This window comes from Uranotaenia lowii, chromosome 1, assembly GCF_029784155.1.
Source record: "Uranotaenia lowii strain MFRU-FL chromosome 1, ASM2978415v1, whole genome shotgun sequence".
NCBI classification, from domain to species: domain Eukaryota; kingdom Metazoa; phylum Arthropoda; class Insecta; order Diptera; family Culicidae; genus Uranotaenia; species Uranotaenia lowii.
In genome coordinates this window covers 21,829,405-21,849,524 of record NC_073691.1, presented here as the reverse complement: position 1 = coordinate 21,849,524, position 20,120 = coordinate 21,829,405, and the positions used below count along the sequence as shown (strand labels likewise).

The following is a 20,120-nucleotide window of genomic DNA, read 5'->3' as shown; positions in this document are numbered from 1 at the left end:
TCGGTACAACTGTGATTACTCTTGGGCTCGAACTCACGTGTAGTGAAGAGAAGTGATAAATAATATATATACTTAATTTAATATACTGATAAGGAAAATATTTCTAATTTGTAGGATAAGAACAAATTGATAATTTATATGTCTGTTCAATGAAACCTAGTCGAAACGGGTCGAAACAAGTAGAAATGGATTGACAGTTGATCACCTGTCTCTTTCCAATTGACTTCGACCGATTACTACCAGGTCGAAACCAATCCTTCTGCCGAGCTGGATTGGTTTCGACTAGTTTCAACTTGCTCCATTGAACAACGACCTGACTAGTTTCGACCAAAACATTGGCTCTTTGAACATCTACCAGTTGACAGAAACCAGTTGAAACCAATTTTTACCAACCGTTGTACGAAGCTTATATCAGTGGAATAGAGAACAGATACCCAGTGATAAATAAATGAGTTGTTTTGAGAAAAAGAGAAAGAAAATTACTGATTCTGACGGCGCGTTCGTAAACTGATTTTTTGAGTGATGCATCGATTTGTTTGGTAGACAATCACCTTCCAATGCTTTTGCATACAGTTTGCTTAATTTACGAACGCCAGCATCGATAAAAAGAATCACAGATAGAAAAAACAATTTACGAACACGCCGGTGATCAACTGTCAATCAATTTCATCCTGTTTGTGTGAGCAGCGTATTCGAAAATAAAGATTTTTTTTTATCGAAGTGATTTTTTTACCGATGCTGGCTTTCGTAAACTGGAATAACAGATGCAAAGAATATTGGAAAGTGATTTGACATCTAACATTACCTGGACTTTCCTACCCCCATCAACAGGTACAGCTAACTCCGACCGAGTCCGACATTCGGAAATTCGCCCGCAGTTCCGTCTTTTCCCTCGTTCAGTTAGTTCATTCGCGTTCGTCGTCGCGGCAGTCGCTGATTCATTCGCATTTTCTTCGCGCAAGCTGATGGTTCAGAAATTTCATTGATAACGTTTGACTGTAGTTTGGAACGGAAAATCGTGCTTAGATCCTGTCGAAAATATTGCAATAGTGTAGTTTGGCGAACGATTAATAGTTGGTGCATAAAGGTGAAGCCATTAAAACAGAATAATGGTGCTGAAAATCAAAACGAAAATTGCCTAGCTGGCTTGGATTGGCTTCGTCGAAAAGTGCTGAGAGAATTTTTTCCCTCTTGTTTCATTCATCGTTGCCCAAAAAGAAAAGATAAACATTCATTCATAAACGAAGGAATAACAGAGCGAGTGTGCTCCTCTCTTCGTGAGACGGTAATGCTGTAGTGGTAGTAGGCCGAAAGTACCGCTAATCGCTTTTAGTTTTTTGACATTTGGATTGTTTCGAAAACAGTGAAAACCGAATTTGAAGGTATACATATTTTTTCATTTATATTGCAATTAAAAATCTTATAAAATGAAGTTGCGTTTTTTCAGATGTCGGAAAAATACACGCATCAGCTGTTGAAAGTAGTGGTGGCCCAGGTGTGCCAGGCCATTGGGTGGCATTCGATTCAGTCAACGCCGATGGAGCTGATGATCGACATTCTGGACCAGTACCTGAAGGACATCACCCGGACGACGCATCGTTATGCGGAGCTGTACAACCGGACCGATCCGAATCTGGACGATGTGGCGCTGGCGTACCGAGAGATGGGCACCAATTTGGGGGAGCTGCAGGAGTATCTACAGTTTGTGGATCCTATCGAGAAGGTTTTCGAGGTCCCTAAGTATCCTTTGCCGAAGGAAACGCATTTGAACTTTTTGAAGCCCGGCAGCAAGGAAGTGCTGAGTCGTCCGGTGCATATTCCGGAACATATGCCGCCGATGCTGGTAGATGCGGATGAAGAAGAACAGCAGGCGGAGCGTAGATTGCGGATGATGGAGCAGGAAAGGATAGCCGGATTGTTGAGCGAAGAAATGGACCCTGAAGTTAAGGAGGAAATCGTTGGAGGTTCGGAAGTGGTAGTCGAGAAGATGGAAGAAATCGGCGCTGAGGAAATGGCAATGATGGAATCTAGTCAACAGGAGGAAGTAGTTACGTTTAAGCGACCACCGGATGTGCTTTCGGGTGGAGAAGGAACAGCTGATACGAAAAAAGGGAAAGGTTTGAATGATGAGGGTAGACCTACGCGGGAGATAAGCTCCGTTATAATGACGACTTCGGGGTTTATTTCTCCGGCTCGAGAGGGCAGATTGCCGGAAGCAAAAGTTCCAATGATCTTGGAAGAAAAACCGAAGCCTCCTCCACCTCCGCCTCCCGTTCCGATTATTCCGGCTTTGCCGATTTCGAAGATGGAAGAAAAGTTCAGCAAAAAGCTCAAGAAAAAACCAGCGGAGAAGGAAAAGAAAAAGGATAAGAAAGGGGATAAAAAGAAAGTTAAAGAGGAGAATGATACGGCTAGCAGACCTGTGACTCCGGGGAATACAGCACCGGAAACAGGCGACTCGTCGATTGTAGATGATATCAAACCATTACCGATGGCACTTGATCCTCCTCCTAGAGCGCCGAGTCCTCTAGATGTAAAACCTTCGGAAGCAATGCTACCACCGGCAATGGCATCTCCCATGCCTATTCCACCGGTTAAAATTCCTAAACCCAAGAAGGAGAAACCTCCTAAAAAGAAGAAACTAAGTCCAGCGGAAAAGCTGAAATCTCCTGTTGCGCCACCTTTGCTGAACTCCAGCCCATTGATGGAACAACCTATGCTGAACTTTGCTAGTCCGACACCGATGCCGCAAATTCCGCCACCTTTGCTGAATCAGATTTCGCCTCCGAAGCCGCCGAAACCGAAAAAGCCCAGGCTTACTAAAAAACAGCAACAGCTTTTACAACAGCAGCAACAACTTCAACAACAGCTACCCTTTATGGAACAATTCCAGCAGCAGCTCCAGAATAACCCTCTCACAGCAACACAAATATTGGAGCTGTTCTCTCCCGGGAAAAATCCTATGTCAGACCTGTTCCCCCCGTCTCTTTTCCCCCCGAGACAACAGATTTCTCCGCAACCTATACCACCCAAATTTCCGGACACTGCTGCACAAACTCAGCTTGACATCCTCCAAAAGTTGCATCCAAGTTTAGAAATCACTCCAGCACCAGGTCCATCTTCAAGCGGAAAGCTACAACAGCAGCAGCAACTTTTGCAACAATCACCTTCGCCTGACAAACAAAAACTTAACATTTTTAAGAAGGCTTCAAAGAAGGACCAACAACCAATGTCAGCCCATGGACTTCCCGCTCCACAACCCCCGATAATCGTGATCGACGACGATAAAAGTCCACCCCATCAGCCTCAATTCCCCACAACGCCCACGGTCAAGAAACGGGCACCGAAAAAGTCTAGCAACCAAGGATTCTCCTTCCAGGACACGTTTTCTTCACCGAACATGGACTCCTTTAACCTCAGTATGGATCATCCTATGAGTTCGCTAGCGGGCACTTCGTTCCGTGAATTTTCACCTCCGAAAACGCCGTCTAATATGCCCAAAACCCCGGACATCAAGCTGCACTCCAGTTCCAGTTCGTCGGCTTCCTGGATGAGCGATTCCGGAAAGCTCCCCCCGGGAGGTCTCGGCGCCCCGGAACCACCCCTTTTCGGAGCTTTCCCCAACTTTGGGATGCCACACGGGATGGGAAAACCGGAAAAGAAACCTCGAAAACCGCGGGCTCCAAAACAACCGAAAGAACCGGCCAAAGGAAAGAAGTCGAAAAACGCTCAACTCATGGAGGATTTGAACTTGCTGCAGCAACTGACCCAACAACAGCAACAACTTCAGCAACAGCAGCAGCAACAACAATTTCCACCGAATTCCGCCCTCGATAAGAAGCAGCTGTTCGATTACAGCAACCTGCTGAAGCAGTCTATGCCTCCAGGCTTCCTGCAAAATCAAGTGCGCAACCCAATGCTCGGAATGTTCCCGCTACCTTCTGGGCCAGGTCTGATTCCGGATAATCCGCTGTTCCCCTCATTCCCAGGGCAGCCCTCGTTCCTACCTTCCTTCGGAATGCCGCGACTTCCCCCACAGTTCGACCTAGGAAATCTCCCACGTTACACCCGACCTCAAAAAGTCCCATCAACCGAAAACCTCGACAACCTGGACCCGGAAACAAAATTGGCTCACACCCCGCTAGATCTCCAGAAGAGCACCTGCAACGTAGCCCCTCTAGTGCCCCCATCGCTACAGATCGATCAAAGTCCACCAAGCAAAAAGCAGAAGCCATCTCCTCAACAACCCATCAAAGAACTCCCCCCACAAGAGCATTCCCTCAATCTTTCCACAAAATCAGTTATCACCCAAAATCCTCAACCCTCGAAATCCTCTGCCCAAACCCTTAACCCGACGGAATCCTTCTCAAAACAACCACCCCTTCAATCGCAATCATCCCTGCTAACCCTTCCAATTCCCCATCAACAACAACAACAACAAAACATCCCCCCACAAATCCCCCATCAACAGCACCAACTTGCACAAATCTCCCCCACGGTTCCTCCGATAACTTCTGGCGAAACCATCGTCATCGGATCCGACTCCGATACCAACAGCCAGTCAACCGTTACGATGGCAGCGATGGGAATCGAACCACCGAACCAGGGCGCCGGTGGCAGCTCGAAAAAAGACCGCTCCGAGAAGCGCAGCAAAAACAAGGAACACAAAAGGGACAAGAAGCTGCGCGAAACCCGGGACGGCAAGATCAAGAAGAAGAAGGACAAGAAGGACAAAAACAAGAGCAAGGATCGGGACCGAGAACGGCCCAAGTAAGTTTGTGAAGTTTTTACTCCAAAAGAATCTGAATTTGAGTCACATTCAGATTCAAATTTTGAATTCAGGTTAAAGATTTAAATGCAAACTCAGATTAAGATTTCACGTTAAAATTTTAATTTAAAATGGATTTCTTATTCTGAAATCTTCATTTCTTATTCTGTAATTTTAAATCGCAATCTGATATTTAAATATGACGCTGAACCTGAACTAAAATTTGTAACCTGAAATCAATTTTATTTATCTGAATATAAATTTTGAATATGAGTCTTGAATCTGGAAATGGAATCTGAATCTAAATTCTTAATCTGAAATCTGAATTTGAAGACTAAATCTGAATGTGAAATCGAAATCTGAATCTGGAATCTTAAATCTAAACTTAAAATCTGAAACTGAAACTCAAATCTGCATCTGAAATCCGTTTAAAAAAAAAATGGATTTAAAAATTTGAATCTGAAATCTAAATTTGAATCTGAAATCTAAATCTGACTCTCAGTTCTAAATCTGGTAGCTGAAAACTGAATCTGAAACCTGAGTGTAAAATCTGGACCTTCCATTGTATTAATACCTTTTTCTACTCTTCAGATCGTCCCATTCTTTCAATATGGACATCCCAGATGCGCCTCTAGAACCAGCAAGCACGATGAGCATCCCGAATACCGTAGCCCCCAATCCATTCATCGGCACAGGCAAACCAGTGGACCAAGCTCCTGCTGCACCTTCGGCTTCGGCCCTGCTAGAAGATCCGTCCAATCTGGAGCAAATCCGTCGCAAGGAAAAGAAAGAGAAAAAGAAGGAAAAACTAAAGAAAGAGAAGCGCAAGGAAAAGGAACGTGCTGCCCTGGAGGCGGCCAATGCCGGCCCTTTCGGTCTGGCTCTGTTAGGCGCCCAATCGGGCGATAACAGTGACGGTTCGAGTACATCCGTTCCTAAACTAACACTGAAATTAGGTGGTTCGGCAGCTTCTCCCTCACCACGATCCGGTACCCCTGATGTGCAGGTTATCGATCCGAATGCAGTAAGCTCAGGTGAATCCATCCCTGGCAAACGTGAAGCTTCTCCGGAACTAGCACGCATATCAGCTCTGGTAACAAGGCCACCTAAACTGAAAACTCCGACCAGCAAAGGGAAGGCGAAGGACGACGAGACGGCAAAACATCCCAAGGCAGCTGATCATTCGAGCAAAACGGCCGGAAAGTTGGAGTTTGGTGCCGCCGAAACATCCACCAAACCACGGCCACGTGGTATTCAACCGCTACCGGACTCGATCGATCTATTCTCCGTAAACCAAACACCGCCAACGGTCCCATCCAAAGTCTCCACCACTTCGGCTGGTCCCTCGTCATCGGCTGGCCCGGCACCTTTAGGTGGTGAATCATCGACCCCCATCGCTAAAAAACCACCGAAGGAACCCAAATCTTCACACAAAGCTCATGGCGGCGGCGGCGGCTCCGGTGGAAATGGTGGTTCCGGGACAGGATCGCTAATCCCGGCCCCATTAAACAGTACCCCGATCAACGTTAAGGACGCGGACGGTAACGTGGTGTGGATATGCCCGGCCTGTGGTCGAGTTGACGATGGAACACCGATGATCGGGTGCGATGGGTGCGACGCCTGGTACCATTGGGTTTGCGTTGGCATTCAGGTGCCCCCAGATTCGAAAGAAGACTGGTACTGTCGGGTGTGTATCGCCAAGAAGCAGGAATCGCACGGTGCCGACGAGAAGCAGAAGAAACGCAAGAAGAAGGACAAGAAAAATCCTAAGGACTGATTGGGTGGGAGGACTTTAGGCAAAAATAGTTGTTATGGCGAGCGAAAACCAATCAAGAAGCGTTGATGTTCGGCGCTCCACCCTTCTTTCTACTAATGCGCGATCTAGATAGTCGACCTTGTTTGTTAATTTTTCTTATCGATGTATAATTTTCGCTAGATGTGAAACATCGAATGAAGTTCTGTATAATATAGAGAGAGAGTAATAACTGTATAATAAAACCTTAAAATAATTATAAATGTTTGTTATTTGTTTCGAAGAAATTCTAGTGGGTCAATTTCGTTTAGTCGAATTTCTTCCCTCTTCTTGAATTAACTTCAAAATATAACAGTTGAGTCTACTCAAAATTCAGAGATTCGAATTTGAGTTCGAGAAATTGGAAAACAATAAGTTCAAAACTTATATCTTTTGTTTCAATAATTATTATTTTGAATCAAATCATAAAAGGTTGTTTCAAATAAAAAAGGAGTTTGTTTCAATAGAACAAATTGAGTCATTTCATGAATCAAAATCAGATTAAATCTTTAAAAAAATTAAGAGATTTAGAAAATTTAAGTAAATATTTGATGATTAATTTTTATTTGGTTAACTTATTTATTCATGACATTTATTTGATGATTAAGATATTTCATTTTTATTTGTTAATTTGAAAAAATATAAAAGATGATTTGAAAATTTTTAAAAGTACAGTGTAGGATAGAAGGACTTAAATTGAAGCCAAAAATTTGACATAGTTTTTCGTATACCTAAAAACTGGATTGATTATTTTTGAAAGTTTAAATAACAATAAACCGAGAAAACTGGAAGCACTGTTTGGTGTGTAGAACTCGTCGTGCCGTGCGTGTAGAAAAAGGAAACTTTAAAGTGAAATTTTAAGTGATTTAAATAGCTTTTTACATGCAGTTTTTCGTTTCAAATGACGTGTAAAGAGCTTGCAAAACATGAAGATTTGAAGCTTTATTTTGAACGTAAGTAGCAATTTATTTGATTATACGTAAACATTGTTCGATATCTGGAAGTCTGATGACAAAAATGGCTGTGTCCTGGAAAGCTTGAAAAAAAGTTCACCGCCTTTTTCAGGCAGAGATGGCGTAAGTGTATAGGCTTTGAAAAAGCTTTCAGCTGAAATTTTGAAAGCTTTATTGGTCGGTCTTAAAGTTGAGATGGCGCTGAAGTTGTTTTTAAATGAGGTTATACACTCAGAAATAATCTCAGTTAAGTTCTCAAAAAAAAAGTTTTTTTAATTTTTTTTCTGTTTTCTAATGAACTCAGCAAAAAATTTCTAAAAGTATACGCAATGTAAAATACGAGTGATCTACTTTTTGACCAGCGTAATTCAAAACTGATGTAATTTTACACTCTTTTTGATCTATTTTTGAATCGTTTGTATAAACTTAATTTTGTATGATGTATGTTTACACGCCCTGATCTAAAAAATATATCTCAATATAAAATTACATCGAAAACAATGTAAAACACGACAGATGCATTGTTTTCCTTTTTTTCGCGGCATAAACTGTTCTGTTTTTATCCGAGATGGTGGTTTATTGTGCGAAAAGAAAAAAATTCGCTTCCGCAGTTAATTTAGTATTAAAACCGAACCAAATTCTTTCAGAATTGAATTAAAAAATGGTAGATTATAGTTATAGACGAAATTTAAAAAAATGGAACTTCAAATTCTCTTTCGATTGCAAGAATTGCTGTTTTATAAATGGATCAAAAGCCGAATCAATGTTGAATGTTTCTAATGTTTAGGGGATTCTGATTACTATGCTGTTCCGGAAGGATTCAAGAATGCTGCCTGACGCTGATCGGCAAAACATCGCCGTGCTGGGGATCATCGGACACAACCACAATTCCAGCTGCCAGTGATGATGTGCATTTTTTGAGTTTGCAGTGTATCGGCAATATATGTTAAATAAAATGACACATGTGGCGTATTTATTCATAAAAAACTCCCAAAATCTGATTATTTAAAAAAGATTTGTAATATTAACGCTAATATGTTTTGAAATTTACATCATTGTGTATTTTTACACGACGGTTTATGTCATCCGTTTTCGTGCATTGTTTTCGATCTAAATTTACACGCTTCAAAAATTACATTGTTGAGAAAAATACACCGTGGTAGAATTTTATACCAAAATCGATGTTCCGTTTTCGTGCATCGTTTTCGATCTAAATTTACACGATTTTTTCTTGCTGTGAAGAAATCGTTTTGGCGCATACAAAACTACACGGAAAATAAAAAAAAGGTAAAATTTACCTTTTTGCGAGGTGAATTTTTTCCACCCCTCTTTCGAGGTAAATCTTCCTTTTTTCAATTCACCTAGCAAAATAGTACACGGAAAATAATAAAAAGGTAAAATTTATCGAGTTAGCAAAGGTGAACGCTCGTGAAAGCCAAAAAGGTAACTTCTACCTCTTCGAGGTGAAACTCACCTCACAGCGAGGTAAAATTTACCTGAATCGAGGTTGGAAAAAAAGGTACAATTCACCGAGAAAAAAGGTGAATCCAAAAAAGGTAAATCTTACCTCGTAACGAGGTGAAGTTCACCTGAATTGAGCTCAATAAAAAAATATAATTCACCTAGAAAAAAAGGTAAATCCAAATGAGGTAAAACTTACCTCGTAGCGAGGTGAAATTGACCTGGATTGAGCTAAACAAAACGGTACAATTCATCTCGAACAAAAGCAACTATTTGCCGAATCCGTTTATTGAGGTTAAGCTCTTTTGTCGTTCAGAAGGGAAGTTATGTTTCGTGCCAATATGAGAAAATCGGAACAAAATTATAAGTTTTTTCTTAGATATAATTTAGTTGTGCTGGTTCTCATCATAATACTATGCTTTTGTTTCAGATCGGCCCAGCTTCGAGGTATATTTCACGTCATCCACCAGATATCATTCCGGAAAAGCCGGATCTGACTGGATTAGTCGCCATTACGGCGCGGAAGAACGTGAAGCTGAATTGCCACGAGCCTGGCGAAAAACGATTTACTTCAATAATTTTTTTAAACACGGTGATACATTACAAATCTAAATATAATTAATAGTCCCTATTTATTTCAAATAAATATAAATATTTGAATGAATTTTGTTTTCATTTTTATTTCAGAAACCAACCAAACCAAATAGCATTTACCTTTTAAATCAGTGAATGGGAAAACGGTATTATTTACTACTGCTAAGTGAATGAAAAAAGGTAAAATTTACCTCGAAAGAGGGGTGGAAAAAAATCACCTCGCAAAAAGGTAAATTTTACCTTTTTATTATTTTCCGTGTAAATAATACGTTTTCTCATTTACTGATTTAAAAGGTAAATGCTGGTTTGTTTGATTGGTTTCTTCAATAAGAATTTAAAAAATACAAAATTCTTTCAAAAATGGTCATGAATGTAGGTACGCAACGCAGGAATATTCAGCGGCCATGGCGGCTCAGAAGAACGCAAAGTCGAATTTCAAGTCCCTATTTATCTCCAATAAATATAATTTTTGATAGAATTTTGTATTTTTTTAAAATCTCATTGAAGAAACCAATCAAACCAACCAGCATTTACCTTTAAAATCAGTAAATGGAAAACGTTATTATTTACTATTTTGCTAGGTGAATGCGAAAAAGGTAAAATTTACGTCTTGGCTAGGTGAATTGAAAAAAGGTAAAATTAACCTTTTTGCTAGGTGAATGAAAAAAAGGTTAAATTTACCTCGAACGAGGGGTGGAAAAAATTCACCTCGCAAAAAGGTAAATTTTACCTTTTTTTTATTTTCCGTGAATGACATTGTATCAATTCAGTGTATAAGAGCAAACGCACCAATACGGGAGTATACGCGGCCCGATTTTGCTCATTTCAGCGGACCGATTTTGGTATACACACTCTTTCGCGCACCGGGTGGAAGCATATTATTTTTAAATTGTGCATTGCACTGAGAAAACTTTAACAGAAAATAAATATTAAATTAAATTTACTGATCGAATAAATTTTCGGAGTCGATAGTTTTTTCGCTTCAATTTCGGTTATTATCATTTTTATAAATAATTAATTATTATAATGCATATAGCGATTGTTGGAGGTTATTCGACGGGTTAACTGCTATCCGTTATGTGACGCCAAAGTCGACATGCTGGTTGAAGATGCCATACAGCAGCAACAGGGCCACACAGTTTCGAGCGACCAGCAACCGGGTCAGGTTGTGGATGCAGCAAGAACTTCTGTGCAGTTGCAGCCGGAATCATCCAAAACTCAGCGGAACTTGCGCGAAACATGCCAGCTGCTGTGGAGTTCCACAATCAAACAGGAGGTTTTCCGCCGCTGGTCTAAGACTTCGGCTTCAGTGAGTCGGAACCGTTTGCAATGGTGTAGCGCAGCGAGAAGGAGGATTGTATGCGTCATTGCCCCGGTTCAAACCTATCTGCTAAAGATGCTGCTCATGAACCCGGTCAGACGGTGAAGTTTTTTCTTCTATCTGCTGCTTACTTTTCCAAGCTGTACGGAGGGTAGAAAAAAATATAAATTTTCGCTAAATAAACAGTTTTTTCACTCTCCTTCATCGCTTACGTTGTTGTTACTCGATGCTGGTCAATTGCAAGTTCTGCACTGTTCAAAATTATGCTAATTCCGACGACCCACTCGGCTGCAAAGAACAAACCCTGGGCCACCAATTCCGAGGGCCTAAATTTTCACCTCTTTCGACCCAGCACAGAATGCTTCCAAAATGGCTCTATATAATCTTCGACACATTTCCGATCCCCCCGCGAACAAAATTCCGTCCGCACATTCGACCGAATCAAAAGAAGAGCCACAATTGCTTAATTAATTAACAAATTGTTTACCAAAATTACAAAATTTTAATAAGCATCGTTTGTTTAACTTAGCCTTAAATGGTAGATTTTTTTCAGTGCATGTTTGCTCTCGCCCCTTTCTAGTGAGCAAATTTGGTGATTTTGTCGGTCCCGACGGCAGCGGCCCTATTTTGCTCACCCTCATACTAACCCCCGGTGCGGTATGAGAGTGATCAAACGCGTGAGCATTTTCACTATACTCGCGATTGCTGCGGATGCCCTAAGTGATTGCTAAAGCCTCTGAATTCTCTGTATCACTGCACGCAGAGAAAACTTGGATTTTGATACAAAACAAAACTGACTTTGATTCAAAACATTCAGTTTTTTGAATCAAACTCCTGTTTTCTTTAAATCAATGAATTATCGTTCTGATTCAAATGAATAATTTTTGAAAGAAAGAATTAATTTTTTGAACTGAATAATTTTGGACTTAGATTTTAAACAAATTCTTTGATTCAAAAGAAATTTGTTCAATTGCACATTTCGTTAAAAACAAAGTAAATTTTCTTTCAACCAAAGAAAATTGTTTTCAACAGAAAGGAATAATTTCTTTAAATTAAAATTTTAAACTTAGAAGATATTTTGGATTGAGCAAGAACCGAATTTCGAATAAAGTTTGTCCGGTTGTGTTGAGAATCAAAACTAGTGAATCAGAGATAGCTTTAGGAGGATTCAGGATGAAGAATGGTAAGTGTGTGTTAATCCATTAATCAAAAAGTGAATGTTTAAGATTTTATATAAACTCTTGCATTACAGGACCACGGTAGATTCCGACCCAAATCCAGCGGTCTGATTATCTTCGGCCCGATCTTCAGCGGTAATCACCAGTTGGATGACCACTAAACTGCCGCTGCCGGCAAGTCTGTCCCATATGCAAAAACAACGAACCGAGAAAAACGGCTTTAAAGATTTTTATAAACTTTCGTGGATTTCTCGGTTGAAACTTTACCTTTTCTATTTCTTTCTTCACAGATATTAAGATAATTGTTGTATAATTTCGTCCAATGTATTTTTGCTTTGGAAGTTGTTGATGCAGAGGAGAAAATAATGATGGGACAGCCTTGCGAGTATATTCCGCATGCGAATTAAATGTACCCGCAAGGCTGTCCCATATTTGGCTTTTCTTTTGTCAGTCGATCATTTGATTCTCTCTATCTACGGTGTATTATTCACTTTACTGGTTGTTTACTGATAAAAATAAGTTTGAAATCATGCTTCTGACATATTTAGATAAAGATAAAGTAAGTTTATCGTAAGAATTGAGAAGGTCTAAAAAAAATGAATAACAACGTTCCATGTAAAAACAACCTTTACCTTCATCTTTTGGAAAGTTTTTCGGTCGATATTCTTTTTAGAAAGACAATCTACAATAAAAGCGAAGCATCTTGGCTGCAAATATTTAATGAGAAAAATCAATACAATACGACCTACGCGTGTGCTACCAGGTACGCGTATTTTGGTTCATAGATTTTATGAAAGTCCAAGCAGCAAATAACAGCATGACAAAAACCTAAAACAATATGGCTTTGTATCTGAATATTTTCCATGTTTTACAATGAAGAATTCAATAAGCCTCATGCGAAACTAAAAAACAGTTTGGTGGAATTTACCCATTAGGCAAAATTTAGCTTGTAAAAATTATGGAAATTGTTATTTTTGACTTCACTGTAGGGGAGAGTGGGGATACTTGATCCCCTTTTCTTATTTTCACCATATCTTTTTGGAAAAAAATAGCAACTCGCCGTCTTTGACATTTTCTGACAGCTTGTAACTTCAAGTTTATATGCTCCAAAAATTAGAACGATACTTGAACCCGTTGATGAACTAGAAGCATTTTCGTGGGAGTAAAAAAATTGCGATTTTTCTGAAGTTAGGGGAGACTTGATCCCCTATTGAAGGAGACTTGATCTTTTATTCAGGAAGCCCTAATCCTTGTATAAAAATCAAACAAAACCCCAAGATAGAATGTTAATTGACTATTTTGGTCAAGTTTGTTCTCATTTCACAATTTATAGCAGACATAAGAAGAAAATTCTATAACTTTGTCTCAACGCTTATTACATTGCATACTTAAAGGCGCAATTTTTTATAATTAAGCGAAAATTAATTATTTTTGCTCTTTTTTCAGACAACTGTTTGATAAATAATAGTTTTTGGATAAATATAAGTAATTTCGTAATCAGCAATCATAACGATCAATTCAGAAGAAGAATATGCCGTTTGGAAGGGGGATCAAATGTACCCAACTCTAGGGGATCAATTGTACCCATATTCAACATTTTAGAAAACTTTTTCTGAAAAAAGTTGAGAGTTTTCCATTGCTTTGAAAATATGGCATTTTGAAGTTCATTTTACGCTCGATCGATTGATACATTGGAACAAATATTTTTTTCATGATTTTCCCATGTAAGGAACATTTTAAAGTGATGAAAAAAGATCTTCAAGTTACATTTTGTGAAATTTTTCAAACAAAGTCCAATTACTCAAACAATTATTTTGTTAAAATTTTTTGAACTACAAGCATTGTTATTTTGCTCATTTTGGCACATTTTTCTAGAACATTCGATCTTTGTAAGACATTCCAGTTTCGAGATATAGTTAAGGAATCAAGTATCCCCAGGGATCAAGTATCCTCATTCTCCCCTACTGTTTTATCTAGTTTAACTTTCGCAATTTCAATGAATGCTGATTTTGTTGCACACATTGCATGAATATTTGTAAAATTAACGTAAATTAGAGGGACAAATTTAAAGCCTTCTGTAAAAATATACATATGGGACAGCTTTGCGGGTATATTTCATATGGGACAGGCATGACTTGGTATTTTTTTCACATATGTTGAGAACAAAGTTATGAAAGTTTTTAGTCTAAATTGAAGAACTAACTGTATTTGAACGATTTTTGAGATAAACTGAAAAATGACGAAAATGCATATGGGACAGTCTTGCGAATAGCGGCAGTAAAGCTAGCAACCGGAGCTGCTTCCGGAAGTCTATTGAGCGGCCCAAGAAGTATGCCCTCAGGCCAAAATTAGGACCAAAATTATAGTGAACCAGTGTTAGTGTTAGTTTTGTGAATAAAAATGAATTGAAAATGTAAATTCGTTCTTTTTATTATTCAAAATTCCTAATAGGAACTTCGGGAAAACAGAAAATATTTCTTCCAATTGGAATAAAAGGAAAATGGTTCAATGAACCAATCCTTTTAAATCTAAATCTAAATTACATTGTAGCAAACGAGAACAACTTTGCATCAAATGAAACTGTTTTTTGTTTCAAAGCATTAATATTTTGATTCAAGGAACAAAGGAACAAAGGAAAATGCCTTTGAATCAAAGGAATTTTTATTTATCCCAAAATCAAAGGAAAAAATCCTTTGTTTTTACGGCACTTTCCTTTGAAATAAAAAATCTTTTCGCTGCGTGTGTGTACTGTGTACGTAAATGAATGCTTGCTCGTTGTGGCGCTCATTGAGTAGTCAACCTTGATGGGGTTTTGTCGTGTGTTGCAGGTTGAGTGATTCCTTGTGAATGTCCAGTTTGCATACCATGTGGCAACCCTGATTCAATAAAGCAAAAACACTGAACAGTTGATATGAACAACGCCCTTTGCCGATCCCTTACATTTAATTTGATACCTAAACTTACGGTGACTTGTTGATGAAGCCTTAGCCACAACTGCGGTACAATCTTGCACCCAAGGTGGCTACCTTACATACCACACAGTATGTACATACATATTATGTATATGTGTGATATAGAAGAAAGTATTCAGAAAAATTGCAATAGTAAAATTTGTTTGTTTTTCGAAAAAAAGGTCTTTAGAAATCGTTATTATTTCATCAGATTTGGAAATTCTAGCAAACTTTTTGATCTCAATCAATCACATACATTTCCTCACAGCTAACGAACAATGTTTGTAAAAAAATCGTATCACGGGAAATAATAAAAAGGTAATATTTACCGGGATAACAAGGTGAGCGCTCTTGAAAAGAAAAACCGTAACTTTTACCTCTTCGAGGTGAAATTCACATCATAGCGAGGCAAAGTTTACCTGAATCGAAATGAAAAAAGGGAGACACAAAAAAGGTAACTTCTATCTCGTTGAATTGAGCTGAATAGAAAAAAGTTACCGTCAACGGAGGCACCATGCAACATTTTTCAACTTCAATGGCTTCTAAAAATTTAATATCCAAGTTAAGTTCGGGCGTTCGGAATCAGGCTTTTTAAAAAAAGAGCAACTGAAATCTATGGCTGCGCGACACTGAATGAATGAACGTTTATTCAATTAACTTACTTCTACCACCTGGTTCCTAAATATTTGCTGACGGTGCTGGGCCACGCGCGATCGTCCGACGTCCGGTGATTCTGCTGATGGTGCGTTTCTACCGTGTGAGCCACTTGGCTCGCGAGGTGATGACAGGGTGTGCATCAAGAACTGCTGAGTCCGCTGTTGCCAACTGATCCCAATCTGGATGTTGGGTTTGCTGGCTGGAACCGCGGTACAAGCCCGTTCGTAACTTCCATACCGCTTTTTTTTTGCAAATTATTTATTTGAAACGGCTCATACCTTCAGGCTTTAAGGAGCCAAACTCGTTTTGTTTTTTTTTACAATAGTTTGCTTACTTCTAGTTTACTTTTTTTAAGAGACCTCGCACGACCAAACAATATGCTCTACCTACAAAATAAAAATTATATAAGTGTTTTGGTACACAAATGCTGCATCCAACTCTGCTGTTGCATGATGCCCCATTTGACGGTACCTCATACCTGTTTGCGGAGCCATTTAATGGAGTTAGTCAGTTTTTTCATCGTGAAAGAAGGATTGCAATCGTGCGCAATAATAAACGCAATAAATCGGAACAAAACGGTAAATCTAGGATCGAAGAATTCTAAACAAAAAAAAACTTATTCATTCCATTAGATTTTTTTTTATTGACTTCAACACAACTTAACAATCATCTAGGAGTGAGTGGTTTTCTTCAAATCAAACGATAGTATGATGTAGAACGATGAGCGCGTATCGATGAGGGTGATCGAGAGTTAGAGATTTCGGCTACCGGAAACCATAAAATAATAGTGACTATCCTATTGTTTGCTTCTCAGATAATTTGAAATTCAATTCCATTTTTCAAAATTTCTCCTCGGAACTTCGGTACACTGCCTCATCTGTTTTTTTTTTTTACTTTTTTGAATTTCGCGAAAATTGACTAAGGAATTGGATTTTCGAATATTGATTCGGTTTTTTGCCAAGATTATTTGAGACGCTCTACTAGTAGAAGGGGACTTTTCAATTTCATATTCTCAGCAAACACGATTGACATAGTTTCAAGAATTTGAAATGGATTATCAACGACTGAAAGAAAAGGGTTACAATTTATTTCAGAGCACTATTTACTACGTATAAATATTAGTTTCGTATGTGTTTTTTTTTGTTGTTGTTCTTACCTTCGTACAATAAATAGGAAAATAAATATTACAAATCTAAGATTCTGCTTATTTCCACCCAAATCTAGCTCCACTTTTTACACCCCACAACAAGCAGATTTCTGTTTTCCACTCGCTCTTCCTAATTAGCTAAAAGTTATGTTTATCCAATTCGATTGAAAGCTAAAAAGCCGTCCAACACGAATAGATTTAACGTTTTCCCATGCATCTTTGTTAATTTGTTCAGATTTCTCTTGTGTATTAAACTTTGAATTTTCTATTGTTTGCATCAGTTGGTGTTTCCAGTTTTAAGTAACTCTCACTTCACGTTAACCATAGGTTGCCTTAGTACTAACGACTTTTTGTTCTCTTCTTCCAGGTTTCTTCCTGTCACCACTCTTTATCTTGATTCTTTTTCCCTATCTCTCTCTTTCATATTCAGTGAATATCTTAAACAATGTTTTTTCGTCATTTCTAATAATCTTTTTAATCTAGGCTTTCCTTTTTTTTGTTTCATTAGGTTTTGGCTTGCCGCTCTCGTCCAGGACTTCACGATCGCTCATAGAATAATACGTAGGCACTAGACGTCACCAGGCTGCGCTCGGATGTATCGCTCACACTGTAAAATTGTTTAAAACGGTAATTAGAGGATTTCGGTTTTTAGATGTGAAAGTTTAGAGAAAACAAAAAGACTTACAAATTGTCGTTGAACTCGTTCCATTCCTTGCTCACCGGGTGCTTGCAGGCAGCGATGTAGTGACCACCCGCAGTGGAACCTGTGGGAGGAAAAACAAAAGGAATGTGTAAATAGAAGTGAAATAGTGAGAAATAAATTACGGGTTCCGAAGGCAGTCCAACGTTCCGCTGAAAGTGCAAACATCAACGGTGTCCTTATTTAAACTTATTTAGCGAAACTACTGACAGACAAGCAGTTCTTGTCTTAACCATACGGATTTGTCCATTGTCCAGGCTTTGTTCGCCGCAGTGTAAAATATTTATACATAGGAAAGGGTAATTGGGCAACCGATAGGTCAGGCTAAGCTACTACACCCATAGAAGAGGTTGCAAAAATCCAATGCCTATTTAGCAAATCTCTGTGCCGATAATGCCCTGAAATGTGCACTGTGCCGAAGACGGTACACACAAAACTTTCGGGGCTCCACTTAGCAAAAATTTGCTGTTACTTTCCGTTAGCAAAAATATGTTTTTACTTTTGAGTTAGCAAAAAGTTAAATTTACTTGATTTTAGTAATCAGAAAGTTTATCTTGCTCGATTTTAGTAAAACGAAGGTTTTCTAGCCGCCATATTTCTAGATAGCAGCCGCTGCCGGTAGAGACAAAAAACAAACTGACGTGATTCAGTGCCGTTCCGGAAATTCGATACTGGCGGTTCTTTTGGTGGCTAATTTCACGAAAAAATGGTAGCCAAATCGATAGTGGATGCGTACAGGTAAGAGTCGATCAAAAAGTGTAAATTTTTCCGATTTTTTAATTTATTTTTTTTTTCTATTAGGTTGCTGTTGCCGGCAGGGTTCCGGATTTTTATTGCAACAGTCCGAAAATGAAAAGGTACCACAGCTGGAATTTTCAATGCGGTGCGTCCGGCACAGCCCCGGTGCCGATCGCTTGGCATTTCGCGTTCCCAGGATCGGAACTAAATAAGTTCCATTTTACGAGAAGTGTTAAATAAAGTCTCAAAATAAAGTGAAAATCAATTGAAAGTGAATTAATTTTTATATTCTATTTAATTATCGAACATTCCCTCCGAAATTGCAAAGAAAAACAATAAATAATGAAATTTCAGGTCCGGGGCAATCTTTTCCTCCGGTTTTTGCTAGAAAAGTTAGCAAAAATTGCGGCGGCTAAATTTTTCTCTCGTTTGCTAAAATTTTAGTTCAAAAAAATTGCTAAATTGATTGCTAGGATTTTAGCTGGTCAAATTTGAGCAAAATTTTGCTAATTTTCGGCCTCGAAAGTTTTGTGTGTACACACAAAATTTTCGAGGCCGGAATTTAGCAAAATTTTGCTCAAATTTGACCAGCTAAAAACTTAGCAACCAATTTAGCAATATTTTTTAACTAAAGTTTTAGTAAACGAGAAAAAAGTTAGCCGCCGCAGTTTTTGCTCAAATTTCTAGCAAAAACCGGAGAAAAAGATTGTCCGGATCCGTAATTTCATGTTTTGTTATTTTTTCTCTGGAGAATCAGGGGAATGTTTTATTATTGACTAGAATACACAAATCATTAAACTTTTAGTTTATTTTTCATACTTTTTTCGTGACATTATTAAACACTTTTTTGTAAAATGTAATTAAATTAGTACCGTTCTGGAAATGTACCTTCCGGCAAGGGAAATGCCAAGTTTCCGACCTTAACTAACGAATTCGCCGGATGCAACCCTCAAAATTTCCGGACAGTTGCTAAAATCTGTCGTTTTCGCTGCCAGTTGTAACCTGTTAGAAAAAACAAGAAATTTTCAATTTAAACATCCAAAATTTGCGCTTTATATGATCGGCCCTTACCTGTCCGAATCCGGTGTCGATTTGGCTATCATTTTGTCGTTTACTTAGCCACAACGAGAACCGTCAGCATCGAACTTCGGAACCGCACTTAATCGCGTCAAGTTGTTATTTTATTGATCAACCGGCGGCGGCTGCTGTCCATAAACAAAGCGGCTAGAAAAATTTTGTTTTGCTCAAATCAAGTAAAATGAACCTTTTTATTGCTAAAATCAAGTAAATTGAACTTTTTGCTAACTCAACAGTAAAAAAATATTTTTGCTAAGGGAAAGTAACAGCCAAATTTTGCTAAGTGGAGCCCCGAAAGTTTTGTGTGTACACACAAAATTTCTGAGGCCGAAAATTAGCAAAATTTTGCTCAAATTTGACCAGCTAAAAACTTAGCAATCAATTTAGCAAAAAAATTTTACTGAAATTTTAGCAAAATTATTGAAAGTGTCTGGACTAATTTTTTTTGCTTATTTTCAGTACCTGGGAGCATTGTTTGCTAAAATTTGAGCAAAAATATTGTACCCCCAAAAATTACTAAAATTTAAGTAAAATCAAAATTTTTATGGATCCGTTGATTTGCTTCTTTGAAAGGGACTGTCATTTAGCAAAATTTTGCTCAAATTTGACCAGCTAAAAACTTAGCAATCAATTTAGCAAAAAAATTTTACTGAAATTTTAGCAAAATTATTGAAAGTGTCTGGACTAATTTTTTTTGCTTATTTTCAGTACCTGGGAGCATTGTTTGCTAAAATTTGAGCAAAAATATTGTACCCCCAAAAATTACTAAAATTTAAGTAAAAT

General features: G+C 38.5%; 2 protein-coding genes across 12 annotated transcripts in view; one reads left to right on the top strand and one right to left on the bottom strand.

The window, feature by feature from the left end:
• Window positions 1-922: 922 nt before the first annotated feature.
• On the top strand, window positions 923-6,567 carry LOC129738624 (transcription initiation factor TFIID subunit 3). Its single transcript, XM_055729868.1, has 3 exons — window positions 923-1,382; window positions 1,448-4,770; window positions 5,360-6,567. Exons 2-3 carry the CDS (start codon window positions 1,448-1,450, stop codon window positions 6,543-6,545), a joined length of 4,509 nt encoding a protein of 1,502 aa, XP_055585843.1. The 5' UTR covers window positions 923-1,382; the 3' UTR covers window positions 6,546-6,567.
• A 10,204-nt stretch (window positions 6,568-16,771) lies between these two features.
• The window catches only part of LOC129740297 (ubiquitin carboxyl-terminal hydrolase 2), a 40,495-nt gene continuing 37,146 nt past the window's right edge, over window positions 16,772-20,120 (bottom strand). For all 11 annotated transcript variants that reach the window (XM_055731927.1, XM_055731924.1, XM_055731921.1 and 8 more), the window contains 2 exons: window positions 17,508-17,586; window positions 16,772-17,429 (listed from right to left, as the gene is read on the bottom strand). In XM_055731927.1, the coding sequence (XP_055587902.1) occupies window positions 17,360-17,429; window positions 17,508-17,586 (149 nt within the window). In that variant the 3' untranslated portion in view covers window positions 16,772-17,359. The remainder of the gene's footprint in view (window positions 17,430-17,507; window positions 17,587-20,120) is intronic.